The sequence below is a fragment of the Mirounga leonina genome, unplaced genomic scaffold (genome assembly GCF_011800145.1).
Source record: "Mirounga leonina isolate KUSES-001 unplaced genomic scaffold, KU_Mleo_1.0 Mir_106, whole genome shotgun sequence".
Taxonomy (NCBI): domain Eukaryota; kingdom Metazoa; phylum Chordata; class Mammalia; order Carnivora; family Phocidae; genus Mirounga; species Mirounga leonina.
Genome location: NW_023270232.1, coordinates 4925536 through 4945383, shown reverse-complemented (window position 1 = coordinate 4945383; position 19848 = coordinate 4925536). Strand labels below are relative to the sequence as shown.

The 19848-nt window shown below is 50.7% G+C and overlaps 1 protein-coding gene across 1 annotated transcript in view; it reads right to left on the bottom strand.

Annotated features, from left to right (window-relative positions):
* The window catches only part of LOC118018157 (hexokinase-1), a 64161-nt gene that overhangs the window by 24806 nt on the left and 19507 nt on the right, over positions 1-19848 (bottom strand). Inside the window, exons 3-5 of the mRNA XM_035016616.1 lie at positions 8697-8845; positions 3959-4078; positions 545-640 (exon numbers count right to left, since the gene is read on the bottom strand). Of these exons, the coding sequence (XP_034872507.1) occupies positions 545-640; positions 3959-4078; positions 8697-8845 (365 nt within the window). The remainder of the gene's footprint in view (positions 1-544; positions 641-3958; positions 4079-8696; positions 8846-19848) is intronic.

Genomic DNA, 19848 nt, shown 5'->3' with positions numbered 1-19848 from the left:
GGAGGGCATGGCCAGCGAGCCCCCGTGTTCAGAGCCGGGGGTGGGGGGTGCTGCTCTCGTTACTGCTGGCCCTCAGATCAGCTGGATTAGAGAGCAGCGATTACATTATGGAAACTGCACGGTCACCTTCACTATCTGGCTCAGGATTCTTTTCCGAATGGATTTCACGCCCGGAGCCACAGCCCTCCGCAAACCACGCACTCCAGCCCTGTGCTGACGGCCCTTGTTCCAACCACGCAGGCTGCACCTGCCTGCGTCAGCTGCCCCCGCACAGCCCAGAGCTCCTGTCAGAAGGAGGCAGCCCCCGCCCCAGGCCTCGGCCCTCCGGGCAGCGCTTCTAACAACCCTGCTTTGAACCACCCTGACCTTCTGGGCTGTGGGCCCTCCCCGGTCATCGGCCTAGGTCTTCAAGACACCCCGTGTGATGCCGCCGGCCATGCACTACCGCCCCCAGGAAGGGCCTCAGTCTGGTTCAGACCCCAGCCTCCTCCCCACACCGCCCCACCTCCACGCAGCAGGGACAGGTGGCCCCGAGAAAAGTTACCCCGCGCTTTTTGATGGCTTTGTTAAGCAGCTTCACCACATCCATTCCCTCCACTCCACTCGCTTTAAATTTCTTTGTCCAGGTGATCAGGATGCCCTGCAAAGGAGAGCAGATGGGGGTTGGACAAGGGCTGGGAGACCTGCAGAACCCCCAGGTCCCTGGGGAGGCTGCTCAAGGGCAGTGACCAAGCAGAGGCCCAGAGAGGACAGGCGGCTCCCTCCAGATCACACTGGGTAACCTCAGAGCCAGACTCCGTCCCATCTCCTGTCTATCCGTCTGCAGGACGGATTTCTCTGGGCGCTGCCATGGAAAAAACTGTGCGGCTCACACTAGAATCCAGCCGGTGGCTGGCCAGGACAGTGGCGTCACCCAGCGTGCAAATCTACCTGGATGTCAACTGCACAGCCAGACTTCAAGTAAAAAGAGAACAGGAGAAATCCCGTTATTACCTGACCACCCCTCCCCACTGGCGAGCCAGAGCCCAGCTCCCACAACCCCGAGGGAAGACAGGCAGAGCCAAATGGGGAAGAGAGACAAAATGCCAAGGCAATTCTTGGCCGCTGAACTTCTAAAGCCAGGTGCTAGAGATTTAAGGATAATACTGACTAAATATGAGTTACGCCTCTTCCCCAACTTTTAACTCCCATTTGTAAGCAGCAACTCCACTATTTATACAATAGGGCTCGTTTCTGTTTGTGGATTAATGGAGAAACATCAAAAAGGCTAGACAGCCAATGGTCACTCACTTGGGAATCGGGAAGGGTAGAAATTTTACTCTTTGCTTTACATCTTTATATTATCTAAATAAATAGCTTTACATATTGCTTTTGTGGGTTTTTTTAATCAAAGATACTCAAAAAAAATAATTGTTATACTTGACTGTTTTTTCTCTGAATGGACAAGGTTGCCACACATGCGGCAGGACAGGGCAGAGCTCTCATTCGGGCCCCGTGGGCCTCTGGGGGTGCCACAGGGATGGGGCACTTGCCCGCACACAGCCTGCCCCCGCTCACGGTGAGAACCGCACAGCCCCGTGAGATGCACAGAAGGAGGAGTGCACGGGAGACTTTGTGGTTCTTTGCTCAGCAGCAGCCTGTTCCTAAGCCAGGCATTCCAGAAGCCCCTGGACACTGTTTTCTTCCCCTCTACCCCAACCCCCAAAAGCCTCAGAGAGTATGCTGTGGAAAGAATGTGGAGCTGGAAATCAGGAGGCCAGTCCCATTCTCACACCTCTGCCCACTTCCTTGTGGGCAGCTCCCCAGATTCCTCTGAGGGTCACTTTGCTCGTCTGTGGAATAAGGCAGCTGATCTAGACTTGGACGATCCTGAAGGTTCCAGGTAGCCTTGAAGAGTGGGCCTAGGCAACCCCCCACCAGATGGGTAATTAGTCTATGGTCCACCGGCTTCCCAGCAGGCAGTGCGGCCCGCCCCAGGAAGCCCTCCCTGGAAGGGGGGGTCAAGGCCTGTGGCGGGGGGGGTGCCTCTAGCCCCTCTGCCCACAAAGCCCCTCTAGCAGACATATCTGCCCTGCCCTGGGGGCTCTCCTGCCTCTGAGGACATTCTCTCCCCCTTCCGCAATGCCTTCCTCCCTGGAAGATCACAGCTTCTGTGGGGCAGCCCCATCTACTCCCTGTCCTCTCCCAGGGTCTAGCCCGGCTGCAAGGGGATAGCACCCGGGCAGGGGTCACTGACGACAGAGCTAGGTCAAGCAGTCACTTCACTCCCAGGCCACCCCCACCTCTCTGCCCGGGGGGACATGACTGTCATGTCTCCACTCTCAGAAGCCAAGGGAAACTTAGTACCAAGAACAGGCTTTGAGAAAGGTTCGGGAAGACACCGTGGAGGCCAAAGTGATCCGAACATCTTGGAGGTGTCGCAATGCCAGACACCAGAGAGTCTGGACGGGCCACGGCAGTCCTAATGGGGACAGGGGGACCGCAGTGTCTCAGAGGTCTTCAATGGGGGGAGAGGGGGGAGGAAGGGCGATGGGAGCATATGGGATTCTGGTCCTAGATCCGCCGTTAATGAGCCCTGTGACCTCAGGAGGCCTGGTTCTCCATCTGGGGAATGAGGGGCTTGGCCTACTGAGCTCTCAAGCCCCCTCTTGCTCCAACATGATGTGATTACACAAATGACCCAGATGGACGGGCTCCAGGGGCATGAAGCAGTGCCTGGGACAGGGCGCTTACCCTGCCGATAAAGAGGTACAAGGGAGCTGCCCAGAAGCGTGGAGGGGGCCATGTGCACCAACGTGACTATCCTGTAGGAAAGCAGACTGGTTAGGAGCACAGGCTCTGGAGCCAAACTGCCCAGAGCGCATCTGGGCTCTGCTGCTTCCCGGCTGCGTGGTCCTGGGCAGGTTCCTGACTCCTGCTAGCCTCAGTGTCCTCATCTGTAACCTGGGAATCACAAGCACTTCATGCACAGGCGTGTTGGAAGATACCGTGTTCATTGCAGAGTGCGCCTTAGGACAGAGCCTGGCACCCGAGGGACCCTCGGTAACGTGAACTCTCAGGGTCCCTATTATGAGGAGTTTGTTCACAGGTTGCTTGCTGTGTGTGTTTTCTGTCTCTCATGTAGAAAAGGAACCAGCTGGGGGCGCCTGGGTGGCTCAGTCATTAAGCGTCTGCCTTCGGCTCAGGTCATGATCCCAGGGTCCTGGGATCGAGCCCCACATCGGGCTCCCTGTTCCGCGGGAAGCCTGCTTCTCCCTCTCCCACTCCTCCTGCTTGTGTTTCCTCTCTCGCTGTCTCTCTATCTGTTAGATGAATAAATAAAAATCTTAAAAAAAAAAAAAAAAGAAAAAAAGAAAAGGAACCAGCTGCACCTACTTATTCTGTCTCCCTGCAGTCTGAGGTACGATGGTGCCACAGGGTATGTCTGAGTCCCTCCCTGCTAAGCAGATGAATGAATGAACAATGAGCTACAACAGCGTGGGCACAACGACCCACCCGAAGGTCAAAAAGGGCCTCTCTGGGGCTGGAGCTGCCCGCGGGCAGAAGCTCTGGAGAGGTGGCCCGGGCACCCGAGAAGTGGGGTCCTGACCAGACTCCCCATTCCCAGGACGGCCTCCAGGTAAACCCCACATTGCACAACCCTGACAAAAGGCTTGCCCGCCTCTCTCCACTGTCACCAAACCCACTTGCGATGCTTTCACTTGCTTGTGTTTCATAAATGTCCCCACCTACCTAAACATCATGGCTCATCTCCAGAAATTTGGAAATCACTTAAGTAATTGAAAGACAAACACAACAACATGCCCTCACATTAATTCCTACAAATGTTTCTTGAGAAATACAAGATATGCAGGCCGTCCATCTGGTGAGCAAAAGGGACAAAGAGTCAGGAAAAGGGCTCGTCGTCTTTCCCACTCTGGGGCCTCTGTGGGGCCCGCCAATCCCAGCATGTGCTTACCTCGTCTATTTTGGACTGCCGACAAGGGAAAGAAAACGTGAATCCCACAGGTAATTTCTTGTCCTTGATTTTTCTTTTCTCCATGAAGTCTCCCAGGCACTCAGCCACGTGATCAAAAAGCTGGAGGAAGCACAAGAGAGCAGTCAGGAGGGAGAAAGGGGAGCCCTCTGCACACACGGAAAAGAGAGTGGCCACGCTGGCTGCCCATCCCCACGGCACCCCGCACCACCCCCGCGCCACCCCACAGCCCTGCTGGGAAAGCCACGCTGGGTGTGAATGCTAGAGAAAGAGTCCCTTAAAAAGAGACTTCCCTGCAGGGCAGCACAGCATAGGAAGCAGTTCAAACCCTTCGATCAGAACTAGCCTATCGGCGGTCACTAATATGTCTCACTGGGTGCTCAGGAAAGTTTAAAGGAATAGAAAATCCCCTCACCCCTCCATAATACCCGGGCAGTGGGTGGAGTGGTGTCTGGCCCCGTCTCTGGATCTGGATCTCTATCTCTATCTACCTCGGTCTGTGCAAATTCCAAAAATTCTATGTGCAGTTCCAGAGCCTCTAGCCCACTTGCGTGATTTCACAATCTTCAGACTATCCTTTTTTTATTTTACTGAAGTCGGATACGCACGCACAGAAAAGTGCACACATCTGAAGCACAGAGTTCACTGGATTCTCTCCAGCCCACCCGCCTGTGTCACCAGCACCCATGTCAAGGAACACAGCTCTGCCAGCACCCAGACCCCTCCCTCGCGCCCCTTGCGGTCACTGCCAGCACCTAACCCCACAAGGGTGCTTGGCAGTCGCTCTGGATCCGCTCTGCCATCTGTCTACTACAGAGAAAAGCAGGGCGGGTGCACTCTTTGGTGTCCGCCTTCTTTCCCTCGACATGATGTGTGGGAGAATCACCCACCTGTCATGTGTCTTAGTAGACTATTCATTCTCGTTGCATTTAGTGGATTTTAACTTAAGTTCGCCTGCTCCATGACACATTGCCTGGGATATACATACACATCTTAGGAGCCACTAGAAAGAGCACAGACCACGGTTTCCCTAGTCTCTGCATGAATACTCTCAATGATGGAAGGCTGACCACCTCCAAGGCAACCTTTTTGGATCTCTCTAATACCTCCCCTCATCTCTAAAATGTATCCAGAATTGAATATAATGTTTCATATGTGTTCTGAACACAGAAGGGTTTAGTTGAAGAACCTCCCTTTTCCTTAGCTCTATACCTCTATTAATATAATCAAAGCATATATATGCTCTTTTGGCAACCAAGCCACAGTCCAGGTAACCCCGTCTTTTTCACATGGCTGTCATAACACTAGACCTCCCTTATGTATGGGGCTGACACAGCTACGGAGCTTCCAAAAGGCCAGAAGAAGGCAGTGCTGGCAGGGCCAACCACATGGTCACAGAAAGCAATCCCAGCCCATATTCCCAGACAAGGCTATCTTCCTGAAAGCTTTCCTTGCAGGGATATCCTCGAGAGGGGGCCAGAAGTCATTACTCCTATCCCCAACTTTCCCCAGAGGTTCCTGACCCAACTCTAAGGTCTGACTTTGCTGCCGGGGTAAAGGAAAACCCGCCAATTTTGATTTAGGAGCCTCTGTCCCCGAGTCACTCTTACTCAGACTGTGCCTGCAGCCAGTGACTATGACTGGAGAGACACATGACCACCTTCCCTGGAGGAGCCCGGCTAAGCTTCCTGTGACCCACATTTCTAAGTAATATAAACCCATTACGAAGTCCGTCAGCAAGCCCCACGTCATCTGCTGTCACAAGCCCCAGGCCCCCCTGTGGCCCTCAGCAGAGATGGCTGGCGGGGCGGAAGCAGGGTGGAAGGAAGGCAGCAGGAAGTAGCAGGGAGAAGGCAGCCTGCAGAAATGGATGCGCACGGATGAGGCGCTATAACAGCTCCCAGATCCAAGCCAAACACAGCCACCTGCAGTGCTCTGTTAAGAAGGAAATGCCCACAGCCCAGGAGCTCCCAGCCTGCTCAAAGCACCCCGAAGCTCCCACCATGCTAGCCCGTGTCTGTGACCGACCAGGGAGGGAAGCTAGCCGGCCTCGCTGGGCTCAAAATTCTTGTGTCTAAAAAAGCATTATTTTTTTCTTCCCTAACAACATGATCATTATTTTAAAAATCCCCAGAGATTGTTTCTCCAATTGAAAAGGGTAAAAATGAGGAAAACAAAAATTTAAATATTTATTATTCAAAATTTCCCAAACTAAATAAATAACTTTTAAGAAGGCTGCATTTATGCCTCCAAGATGAACTGAACTTTTTGGGATAGCGTGTGTGTGTGTGTGTGTGTGTGTGTGTGTGTGTGTGTAAGGTGGGGAGACGAAAAAGATAAAGCAAATAGGTAACAGTTGGGGAATCTGGATGAGGGTATATATGGGAGCTCTTTGTATCTTAAAACTTTTCCGTAAGTTTAATATTATTCCAAATAAAAGGTTTAAAAATCTATTTAAAATTCCTGCATATTACAGAAGATGAGATCACAACCCGTGAATTCAGGGCTATTCACAAACTGAGTCTGAGTTGCTTCACGGGCACAATGGGGCCCTTGGCCTCCTACCATATTCTACAGGTTGATCGGAAAAATGGTCCCCTGAAACTTATGTCTAACCTCAAACCAAACTTCTGAAGAACAGCTTCCTGTTTCATCCCTATTTTCAACTGCCAACCCTCTTCCTCAGCCGCTGGACTCTCCTCCTTGCCCACAGCCCTCACATTTCTTCACCATCAAAAAATTTTAAAGACGATAAAGACAAGAGCCAGGCTCAGAGGGTTCCACCTTGCTGAAACTGTAACAACTGGAAACAGACTACGTGGGTGCAAATCCCAGCTCTATCATTTATGAGCTGTGTGACCCAACAGGCTGGCTGCTTAACATATGAGCCTCCGTTTTCTCATCTGTAAAATGGGAATGATGACGAAATGAGTTAATCCATACAAAGTGCTGATGTCAGTGACAGGTACCTAGCGAGCACTGTGGAAGTACTGCTATAATAATACATCATCATTACCGCCATTGTCATCACCTTTGTTGCCTTTTCTTTGCGGACTGCTTGAAAGGGGAAGGAGCAGAAACAGACAGCAGGAAACAGTGACCCTGGAGCTGAGAAGATGGGGACAGAGGCTGGGACAGATGAGGTCCCGGGGGCGCAGTAAGTAGTCACTGTGGAAGTGAATATATAGCCAAGTGTGCACCTGTTGGGGGGCACCCCCTTAATTTACAAACCCTGCTCCTAAAAGGTCAAGCCAAAGCACACAGGAATGTCTCAGCACGGGGGACAGTCCTGATGGTGAAGGCAGCAGAGGTGGCTCAACCCAAGGCCCGTGGAGAACAGACTGTGACGGGTCAGCACTTGCTGCCAGATGGAAAGAGCAGGACGCCAACTCGAGGCTGCTGGCTACTTGCAGGAAGGATAATGCAGCAACCACTGGGCAGGATTAGGAGACCTCGCAGCTAGCAGCCCGCATGCATAAGCATGGGCCGGTTTCTGCAGCCCAGCAGGAGGGGAAAGCAGGGGAGTCTCCAGGCAGGGCCATCCAATGAGTGATACACTCATCCGTTCTGGAGACAGTGCCTTCTTCAATGCTCCCCGTGACACAGTCGGAAAAGCTCTGAACCCAAGCCCCCAGGAGCAGATGAAAGGCTGGGATTAGCCCTTTTCTCTCAGACCAAAAAAAAACAAAACAAAACCAGTGGAGCGCTGGCCCCAGGCCCCACCCACATTAACTGCTGGCCCCGGGCCCCACCCACATTAATTTAGAAACAAAGCAGAGTCCAGAGGAGAAGGCTCCTGGGTCTCATCTCAAAGTCCAGGTCAGGACAAATGAGTTTTCTGGCGAACTTAGTCATGAACCTTGACGTGAACACACCCTTCCTAAAGCAAGTATTTGGCAAGCTCGGAATACAAATCCTGGGCAGCAACCATGACTCGGGAGGCGAGCTACAGACCACAGGAGCCAGAGCATCTCTGACAGCGGGAGGAGCAGCTCCCATACACTGCAGGCTGACGGGACCCCGAACGACCGGAAACCGCGATCACAGGGTCCTCAGTGAGCGTGGACCCCCACCACGCACCACAGCTAGAGGGACGGGGCAAGGGCAATGGGCCCTTCCGATCCTGCCCACAGCCCCTTGGCCAGCTAAGGAAGACAGCCCTTCCGGGGGGTGCCCCATCATGGGGATGGGCCTCAGGTATCAGATGTGAGGGAAGGGGATGGTGCCTTTCTGTACCAAGGACTCTCAGGAGGCTATTAAATCAGTAGCCAGGAGCCCTTCACTAGCGCTTGGGCCATGAGCTCAAATTCCTGATGCCCTACAAGGTGACCGCCAGACCCTGTGAGGCCTGGGCTCCAGGTGAGCTGCGGGGGAGGCCAATGACTTGGAAGAAGGGCTGTTTTCACCCAAGGGCTCTGCGAAACCTGCACTGAGGAGCCAACCCCAGGATCCTTAGGAAATGAATACATTTACCCACAGAGCTGCCGGGCCCCCTCCTCACACCCTCCAGCCTGTGCAAGTCCCAGTGGCCTCCCTCCCATGCACCAATTTTCCCAGACGGTGGGCTCTCTTTAGATGGTCACACCCTTCCACCCAGCAGCCCCTCTCCATGTGACCTATGAGGGACTCCTTCCAGGGGCTCAGACACCAGAGCTTGGGGGGCTGGTTCCCAGAGGTATGAGCCCGCTGGGGCTGATCAGAAGGGAGCGGGGGGACCCACCTGGCTTCCACTGCCGTGCACGATGTTCTCCGGGGTGTCGTAAATCTCGGACTCCATGTGAACATTCTGGTTTTGCTCATGATTCACTTGTACCCTCAGAATTCGAAAGGAAGACCCGCCAAGATCCAGGGCAATGAAATCTCCCTTTTCTGTTTAGGGAGACAACAGGTATCACATCAGGGTCACATGTGATGGGAAGACCCACGCTTTGCCTGCCTCTTGACAGCGTCCGGCTGGCCTGCCTCTCCCGTGCAAACCTCACCCAACCACTGCCCTGTCTGGAAAATGGACCCAACCCAGCCCGGCGTGTGGCTGGTCAGCTCCAAGCAGGGGACCCCGGGTGCCATACAGAGACCCCCCCCAAGCTTTTTCTAATTCCTACCCTTTCCCCCAGACAGCACTGTTATCCATAAAATACAAACAGCATTTCAACTCCGAGAACACCCCATATGTGAGGTCCATCCCATGCCTTGAGTTCCTGCCACACCTCCACTTACTCCCCGGGGTGGGGGAGGGTTAAATTGTGGTAAAATCTACATAACATAAAACTGTTAAGTACAATGTTGTGCAAGCATCACCACCAGCAAGACTCTCCCTCAGCCCTGACAGGGTGATGAAACTCTAGAAACATTCCCCACTCTTCTTCCCCTAGTCCCTGGGTCACCGCGTCTCGCCTTGCCGTCACCACAGAGTCGCCTCGTCTGGACAGTTGACAGAAGTGGAATCACACAATACTTGGCCTTTTGTGTCTGGCTTCTTTCACTCTGCATAATGTCTCAAAGGTCATGTTTTGCATGTGTCGGAGTTTCACCGCCTTCTGCGGCTGCCTGCTACAACCCACTGCATGCAGTTACCACCCATCCATCCACCCACCTGCCGGCGGGTACCTGTGTTGTTTCTACCCAGGGAAGGCTTTTAGCAGGAGTCCCACTTGGTCACGTAGCGGGACCTGGCTTGATACGGTGGCATCCTCAGGCCCAGCGTGTGCACGGACTGAGGTGGGGCTCAGTGGGACACGTGATGGCACCGTAGGCCCGGGGCCACCAGACAGCAGCAGGGGAGGAGGCCATGGGAAGGGTCCCAAACCATCAAGCCACCACCTAACCTTCTTTACCCTCTTTCTCATTAGTAATTCTCACACATGCTTCCAAAAATGCAGTGAAAATCTGTGAATTTTACTACTGCTGTGACATCCCCAACTGCCCCAACGGGTATCAATCAGGCCGGGGTGACAGCCACCACTGCCACCCTGAGCCCCGGGAGTCCCCAAAGTCATCAGTACCACAGCAGCATAAACACCAGTCTGTCTGGGATCTCATTTTCCATACGGAAGCATCTTTAATACTCTATTTTTCAGCAATGGCACCACTGAGATATAAATCACCACACGTCACCCATTTAAAGTGGGCAATTCCACGGCTTTTCATAAATTCAGTGACGCCACCATTGCCACGAACCAGTTTGAGAGCGCTTTCATCACCTCAAAAAAGAAATCCTGTACTCTTTAACTATCTCCCTCTCAAGCAGGCAAGCACCCTCTTCCCCCACTGCCCTAAGCAACCATTAACCTACTCTCTGTCCCCACAGCTGTGTGCATTCTGGACAGTTCGTAGGAAGGCCATCACACAGCACGTGGCTGCCTGTGGCCAGCATCTTGGTGTAGCAGGGGCGGGCACTTCATTTCCGTATGGCCAAGTAACAGGCCATGGTATGGCGGTACCTCATTTCATTGACCCGTTTGTCTGTGGACGGAGTATCTGGGTCGTTTCTACCTCTGGCGGTCATGAGTAACACTGCTATGGATACTTCCGCACAACTTCTTGTGCGGCCCTGTCTTTATTTCCCTTGGGTATAGACCTAGAAGTAGAACGGCTGTCGAGTGGTAACTCACGTTGAACTTTCTGAGGAACTGCCACTGGTGTCTGGAGGAGTTGCCTCATTGTCCATCCCACCTGTGAATCATAAAGGTTCCAACTTCTCCACATCCTCAATTCTTATCATCCTCTTATTTTATTTTGGTTTGCATTTCTCTGGCTAATGACAATGAGCACCTCTTCACGAGCTTCTTGGCCATTTTTTGCCTTCTTTGGAGAAACGTCTATTCAGATTCCCTGGCTTGTTTTAAAAATGGGGTTGTCGTTGGAGTGTTGAGTTGTAAGAGTTCTTTCACATTCTAGACCTAAGTCCCTATCAGATATATGACTCGTAAATATGGTCTCTTATTCTGTGGACTGTCTTTTCACTTTCTTGATGGTGACTTCTGAAGCATACGAGTTTTCCATTTTGACGAAGTACACTGTATCTCTTGTTTTCCTTTGTTGTTTGTGCCTTTGGGGTCATATCTTAGAAGCCATTGCCAAAACCAGGGTCACAGAGATTCACACCTATGTTTCTTGCCAAGAGTTTTATACTTTTAGCTCTTACATGTCAGAATTTGATCCATTCTGAGTTGATTTTTCTTTATGGTGTGAGGCAGGGGTCCAACCTAGTTCTTTTACATGTGGATATCCACTTATCCCAGCAACATTTGCGAAAAGACTGTTCTTTCCTTCACTGAACAGTCTTGGCACCTTTGTCAAAACTCAAGCAACCATACATGTATGGGTTTCTGAACTCTCAATTCTTCCCCCACCCCAATTTTGATATATAATTGATATCCTGAACTCTCAATTCTGATCCACTGATCTATCATCCTTATGCCAGTACCACAGCATCTTGATTGTCGCTTTGTAGTAAAATGTGAAACAAGGGGTGCGCCTGGGTGGCTCAGACGGTTAAGCGTCTGCCTTCGGCTCAGGTCATGATCCCAGGGTCCTGCGATCGAGTCCCGCATCGGGCTCCCTGCTAGGCGGGGAGCCTGCTTCTCTCCCTCTGCCTCTGCCTCTCTCTCTCTCTCTCTCTGACTTTCATGAATTAATTAATTAATTAATTTAAAAAAATTTGAAACAAGGAAGTGAAAGTCCTCCAACTTTGTTCTTCTTTTTCAAGATTGCTTTGGCTATTTTGGGTCTCTTGAGCTTTCTGCTTATTATTTTTTAAGGTAATGGTTAGGAAGAAAAAAAAAGCTTCTCTTTTATAAAGCAAACACATCTTTGTATTTGATTCCACTGACTGGTCAGCTCTGACACACTGTTCTATTTCTGGAACTTAGAATGGTGTTTAATATACAGTAAGAGCTCAACAAATACTTGAACTCATGAGGTGGTAAAGGAATCAATGAACAAACCAAAGAATTCTCAGAGTGAATTTTCCCCATTCTTAACCTCTCTCTCAAGTTCCTTAAGGGAAAAAACCACACCCTGGGCTTGTGTGCATCTTACCCATGGCATCCCGGAGAGCTCAACAAATGCTCTATGGCTGCTTGATCACGGGGGCTGGTGACCCAATCACTCACTCACTCAAAGTAGCCCTGCTTATTGGTCATTAAGCACAAAACAGTCATAGTGCTGGTCGGTTGAGAAATTTATTGAGAAATTATCCCTGTATCATACAACTCATCCATTTTATTTTTTTAAGGTTCTTATTTTAATTCCAGTTTGTTACAATTCATTCATTTTAAAGTGTAGAAGTCAGTGGTTCTTCAGTTTATTTACAGAGTTGCACAACCATCACCACTACCTACTTTTAGAACATTTTCAGCATCCCAGAAAGAAACTCCGTACCCACAAGCTGTCATCACTCCCTACTTCCTGGCAACCCCTCTTATGCACCAATGACCACAAATCTACTGTCTGTCTCTCTAGATGTTCCTACTCTGTACATTTCATACCAATGGATTCATACAAGAGGTGGTCTATTGTGGATGGCTTCTTTCACCCACTATAGCTGATGTTTCTGATGTTTTCAAGGTTCGTCTATGTTGTGGCATGTATCAGTACCTAGTCCATTTCTATGACTGAATTATATTCCATTGTATGAATATACCACATGATGCCACTGGTTTTAAATTGCTTCTATAAGCAGATGTCACAGATTGGTAGGAAATTCTGACCCAGACTTTGTGGGTTGTTCAAATCCGTTTAGAAGGTTTTTTGGTTTGAGTTTTTTTTTTTTTTAAGATTTTATTTTTAAGTAATCTCTACACCCAGCGTGGGGCTCGAACTCACAACCCTGAGATCAACAGTCACGTGCTCTACTGCCTGAGCCAGCCAGGCGCCCAGTTTAGAGTTTTCTTAGGGGTTCCCATCAGAACCTTAATCCCCATGGTGCTTACCTAGTTAAATAACTGAATTCGGTATAAGGTGGCTCCTCTCAGGAGGACGAATTACTAGAATATCAAAAGCACTTTATTTTACCATCAACTGACATTCACTAAGCCTCTGTGCACTCCAGTTGCTATGTCCTTCATACGCATCATTTTATTTTTAACTCCCTCAACCCTGTGCAGTAGGTACTACTGTGATCTCCATTTTGCAGGTGAGCAAGTAAAGGCCGGGAGGGGTTAGGTGACTAGCCCTGGCACACAAGCTACGTGGCAGAGCCAGAACGTGAATCCAAAGCTCAAAGTCACCACCACTGGCTCCATCTGCCTGCCGGACAGACCTCGTGGACACAGATCCCCAAGGCGGCAGTGGAGTGAGACTTTAGCACCACCAGAATGGCCGCCTTTCTTTCTGGGGTTCCTCAACATCCACGACTTTTGGTTTTGTTCCTCCCTGTTCTCCAATGAAGACGATGCACACTCAGTACGGTAAACAATTCTATAAGCCACTTGTGCAGATGAACGGGCTCAAAGGCGAACACCGTGCTAGTATGAAATTATGGGTGCTTTTTGCTTTGTTTCAACGTTTTAACTTAATTTTTTACTGCTTTAATGTTTGAATAAACATGTATTTATTTCTTTCCTGTTTTACACCGACTTTACATCATAACTTAAAAAAAAAATAGCATGACCCGTTCTTCGGTTGCTAGCGTGGTCAAAAGTCTCCTTTTCAGTTGAATCAAAGGTCTTAAGTGAAAGCAGTTTCTTGTGCTCAGGTTCCAGGTGTCTGCGCGGGAGCTGCCGGTTAGCGGTGCCGACACAGATCAGGTGAGAGCTTTCAGCCCCTGCTGCAGGACGGAGTCAGGTTTCAGGCAGCACCTCGGCAGGACCCAGGCCTGAAGTTTTTCAAGCAGGATAAGTGAAAATGATCTCAGCTGCCGATAACCGGAAGAATCTGGCCTTAGGGTACACGGGGCTGGGCCCCACTTCTGCAACTCCGCAAAGCCCCCTGCTCCATCCCAGTCGCCTGCTGTGGTCCACCCACTCCAGCTCTCCCCTGCTCCTTTGTTCAACAAGTACGGGTCAACAGGGTCCCAAGAAGAAGTTTGAGTCAGAGACGGCAACCAGAAAAGGTGACCTTGAGATGTCAAGACAACACTAAACACTGGACACCCCCCACAGCTGCAGGTGGGAGTTGACCGATTTGAGGAGGGCCTTTCCCAGAGGGCAGTTTACAAGGGGTCATTGTCAAGCCCAGTGCAGTTCCTGATCCTTCCCTGAGCAGTTACCCTGGTTCCAGGGTGCGTGTGTAATTGCTCAAAGAAATGGCAGGTGGCACCTCCTTCTGTAAATCACATTTGCAGCTCGGGAGACGTGGGACAAAGCTCAACCAATCCAGCTGAATGACTTGCTCGTGGGCATGCCTTTGCACTGCCAGAACGCCTCCCTCTTCTTAGTCGCTCACATACTTGCAAATATTGTGATGCTCATGATCTTTTACGTTATGTGTCCTATCTTCCTCAGTTGGATGATAAGCGACTTGAAGGCGAGGGCAATGTAACATGCTTCCTTCCTTCCCCCGTGCTAAGTCTTGTACACAGCAGGGAATCAGTGTTTGCTGCTAGTTCAAAAGAACTGGCTGGGTCAAATGCATGTGTGTCCGGTCCTATTCTCTGCCAAGGCAAACGATACCCAGGAATGACTTCTGGTAAGGGCAGCAAGATTTCCAGTAAACTTTGGGGGCTGTCTAGCATCTCTTTAGATAACTATCCTCCCCATTCTTCATCTGAGGTTGGGGCTAGGCTGAACCCCTGCTCCATCTCTAGGGGGACCAATGTGTGATCCAGGTGCATGATCCAGGAGCATCCAGAGTCTCCCACCCTGGCCATCATGATTGGCTCAGGATGGGCACATGACCCAAGTCAGCCAATCATCGCCCTCTCCAAGACCACCGCTGGGATCATCGGTTCTGAGGCGGCTGTCAGCTTTGGCTGCCACCGAAGGAAGAGGCAGGCTTTGAATGCAGCCAACACACAGACTGAAAGAATAAGGGACAGGTGAGTCCCAGGATACAGAAACCAACTTACAACTAGATTTCCCAGTTCTATGAACCTAAAATTTTGCTCTTTTTGCTTATACACATTTGAGTTCGATTTTTTTCAGCTACAACCAGAAGGCTCCTGAGTCCGATATTCTTTATCAGGGAATGAATCCCCCAAATACCTACTTGCCCTCCATAACAATGGGCATCTATTTCATCTCAGGTTGGTTCCCCGATTAGAGTCACGGTGCCCCGTCACCACACTGCTGCCATCTGGGGGCTCCTCCACATTCTGTGGGATACCAGGGTGGGAGTGAGACAGCCTGCCTTTGCTTTCCCCTTTCTTCGGCCTCCTCCCCCTATAGCATCACAGAGATGCCAGTGATTTCTGAAAAATTCTGAATCTTTGTTTCCCAGGGCTAGACCTACATGGTTAGGCCTGAGGGTGGGGATCCTCTGACTGGCTGCATCCACTGGGAAGGGTCCTCCCAAAGAATTCTTAAATAATTAATTAGGTGACACTAGTGTTAAGGAGGACAGGGGCCCACTGGAACTCTCACGGTGGTTTGTGGTTTCCAAAGCACATTTGATCTTCTTGCAGCCCTCTGAGCCGGGGAAAGCCGGGTTTGATAACCCATTTTACAGATGAGGAAATGGAGGCACAGGGAAGTTAAATGACGCCTCCAAGATCGGACCGATAATAAGCAGCAGAGCCAGAGATTAATCCAGTGTTCTGGGTTTGTTTTTCCCTCCCCTTTAATTTCAAGTTCAGCCTCTTTTTATAGAACTGGGCTTCCCTCCAACTACCTTGTCAAATCTTCGGCCTCAACCTTCCTTCCTGCCCCTGCTGCCTCCTACTTGTACCTTCTTCCCACATTTCCCATTTCCACCGATGCCAGGAGAACCGTTCTTCCAGAGAAGGCTCATTACACAAAGCATCTGAAGGGCCCCTGGCAGCTCTCCACTTGATGATGACCACCATTATTCGCAGCAAATAATGGAAAACAAACACAGGGACAGATGTCTCTCTCGAGTCCTGGTCTGTACTGGATGAAATACAGAGCAAACAGAAACCCCGCCTTCAGGAAATGCCGACTTTTGCCCTGCTCAACGAGTTGATTCCGTACGTGAGATACAAAGGCTCTCCCTCCGGGTCTGCAACCCAGCTACTTGACGACAGTTCTACACCTTCATCAAAAACCTAACCAGAACCCGAGAACACAAATTTCACAGGCGGAGAGAATTTTTGAGACAATCCAACCATCTTCCCAGATAAGGAAACAAAGACAGAGAAAGGGAAGTGACCAACCCAAATGCCATGGGAAAAGACAGTATTTTCTTTCCTTTGACCTAAAGAAATGCTATGTATATTTGGGGCCCCCAAAATTAACTGAACACACCGCAAATCAAATATTTTCCAACTTATCCTTTGGGGAAAGCGCATGCTCAGAACCACGAGGCAGAAACAGCAAAATATTCAACTCAATTTACCCTCAAAAACCTTGCCACCTAATTGGCATTTCCAATAACCTTACTGAGAAACGAGAGGAAGAGAAAAAAGGGGAGGTTTTGTGAATGAGACACACAGCGAGCCGTTCTAAGGGAAGCCAGACATCCCCAGAGCTTTGCAGCTCTGAAAAGGGACTTTCTGTTTAGCCAAGTCACCAAAGTAAAAAGGCTTCAATATTTTCCTTCTTTTATTTATTATTCATACCTTTCCTACTCCAAAAAGGATATGCAGCAGCTAAAAGCCACTTTAGGGTTTAAAAAAAAAAAATTAACGTATAGGTTACTGAAAAGTGATTAAAAGAAAAACCACTGCCCATAAAAAATGTCCAAAGGGGGGAATAATAATAATAAAAATGTGCTGATACATTTCCAAAAAATCAATAGAGTTTCAAAACTCTGAGTCCAGTCCCCCCACCCCGGTCAAGGTCAGCAGGAAAAGAAAGGTTTGTTTCTCCCTTTGACTTGGAAGTCACACCACCCTTAACAGGTGGGGGCATCTCTCCACCGAGCTGAGTCCAATTTATCCCTCAGTGGTTTGGGATTACCACTAATTCTGTCGCTGACTAATTATACAGTTAAAGCAGTGATTAACATTTAAAAAGGGAACTGCACGGTTTACTATCAAGAAGGCCTGCATTCAGACTACTCCAGGGGCCCTCCTGGTTCTTGGTTGATAAAGGGGTGCAAGGGAGGTGAGGGTGGAGGCACCCCAGTCACAAAGGGGCCGGGAGTGGACTGGGGGCAGGTATGCGAGGCCTTGGCATCAGCCTGTGTGGGGCCGTAGGGTCCGTTCCAAATGGAGTGTGGGCCCCAAGGCATGTGAACTGAGCCCAAACATGAATATTAGGAACAGTTACGGGGAGCAAGGCTATAAGGGTGTGTTCAGGTTGCACGGTGCTCCCCAAAAAGATACACTGAAGTCCTAACCCTTGGGACCCGGAAACAAGACCTTATTTGGAAACAAGGTCTTTGCAGATGTAATCAGGTTAAGATGAGCCCTGAGTGTGGGGCCTAATCTGATTAGGATCCCCATAAGAGGGAAATGCCCTGTAATGACATAGGCAGAGACTGGGGACATGCAACTGGCAGGCCAAGCAGCACCAAGGATTGCCCGCCACCACCAGAAGCCAGAAGGCGCATGGAGGCAGGGGCAGGGCTAGGCGGGTGAGGCAGGGGAGGGCGCTGAGAGCCAACAGGCAGACCCAGGCTGCACAGGAAGGGGGTCTTCATACTGCAGGGCTTTGGTTTCACCCCTCATCCTCCTTCGGTCAACACCATTCTGTGCTCCTCAGAGGCCCTAAATATTTGGCCCCGTCCACACTGGAGAAGAGAGGCTCAAAAGGAGGCGTGGGGCCCAGGCAGCTGGCTCCCATTCCAGAAACGCCAGGACGCCCAGCACAGGCATTACCACACGTCATCACACTTAAAACAGGGCTGAGTGTCAGACGCGTCGTTATTTTACATAACACGAAGAACGAACGAACACCACCCATTATAATCTTAAGATGCAGTGATAGATAATGCACTGCTGATTTCAGAGACATTCAAACGAAAAAGTGTCTCAAAGTAGATGAAACGTGTAAGAAAAGATCAAAGGTTAGGGGAAAAGGCAGGTAAGCCAGGTTCAACAGATTTCTGCAGCTCAGGGCCTACAGTGTCTGGGCATCTGTTATGAATGTCTGAGAGGGGCTGCAGAGTGTTTTTCCCCAGCTGATAGGGGTAAATGGCTAGATCACTCATGTAGCTGGATCACACTTAGAGACCCTCAACTCTGCAAATGTTTCTAAAAGAGTAAAGAACAGCCCTGGCTGACATACGGTCCCAGCATGACATATGGTCCTCGGACTGTTAGCCCTGCGCCAGTCACACAGGATCAGGGGCCCTGCGCGCATCAGGTATCCCTCTGCACTCTCCCAAGCCGAGCCAGAGTAGGGGCCCTCCGGGGGCTGCCCACACGCACGTTACCTCCCCCTTCCCCTTCTCTTAGCTGGAAGCAGGCACAGCCGTGCCTCTCCGACAGAACTCTGCTAATCCTGGAAAGGCTCAATGCTCCTAGATGTGGGTGCCATCTGGAGCTGGGGAAAAAGCAGGAGTGAACCACAAAGCCAGAGACATCCGGACAAAACCCCAGGCACACCACAGCCCCACCACTCCAGTGACCAGAGTTTCTTTGCTTGTTATTAAAAAGTTAAAACTGCTGGTAACCAGGACCTCAAGGAAAACAAAAGGAGGGACGTGGAATAGATTTCCGACAGTCGAGAACCATGAGAGATATAAACGCCGATGCGTACGTGACCACAGAGCCAACAGAGCACATGCCCTCCATCAGCATCCAGATCTCATCCAGGACTTCTAAAGAGCACCGCAGACACGGCACGACTGTCCCACCGCAGCCGGTCCGCTCCAACAAGCTGTGCGCTTGCCCATCCTTTGTGAACATCAACTGGAATGGCTGCTTTCCTGACACCCATCTTGCAGGCTGCGTACCAGATGCTCCAAACCGAGGCCTGAAGCGAAGCCTCCAGAGCAGGGAAGAAACAACAGGCAGGTGTGAGGGCTAGGCTCTCAGGGCGTAGACTCACAACCCCTGGAGAAACCTAGAGAAACCGGACCTCCCCATAATCTCTCCCCCTCCCTCTCGTGCAGCAGGTGAACCCCAGGCCGGAGCACAGAGCACCCTTCGGAGCAGGATTCCTGGGAGGGTGCCAAGCCGGGGCCGGCAAAGCACCTGCCCCTGCAAACAACTAGCTGCGGGTCAGCCGGACAGAACGGCCTCCTCCGAGCGAGCCGAGCTGTGCCCTCTCAGCCTCCACTCTGCCGGGTGCAGGAGCTAAGCCCCCTCCTCTGGGGAAGGGGTACTGACGATCCACGGGGAGCTCCCAACTCCCCTTTGTGGGCCATGAGCTACACAGCTGCACACGGACAGGAGAATTTTTTTCTCTAATTCTACCTCCCCTTGCCGTTTATCTGCTTGAGGGGCTACCTTCATTTAACATCTATAAAACTCTTTTAGATGGGAACGTGAATCTCCCCTCTGAGTCCAATACCCAGCTGGCCACTAGGTTGCTACTTATCTGAAGGGAGGTCTTGGTGCCCTGAGGAAGACATTTTCCTAAAATGAACTCTTCATTTGTTCTGGAGACGCTCATGTTCTAGAGCAACGCACACACACACACACACACACACACGACCCTTCCTTATCATTAGCCACTAGACAGTCAGTCCAATGAGGGCAGATTAGCCTTGTCCAACCATGGCATCTCCAGTGCCTGGCACACGGTAGATGTTCAGTAGGCATATGACGGATGGATGGATGGAGGGAGGGTGGATGGACAGAGGATGGATGGATGGAGGATGGATGGCAGAACAGATAGATGAATGAATGAAGGAATGAAGGAGGG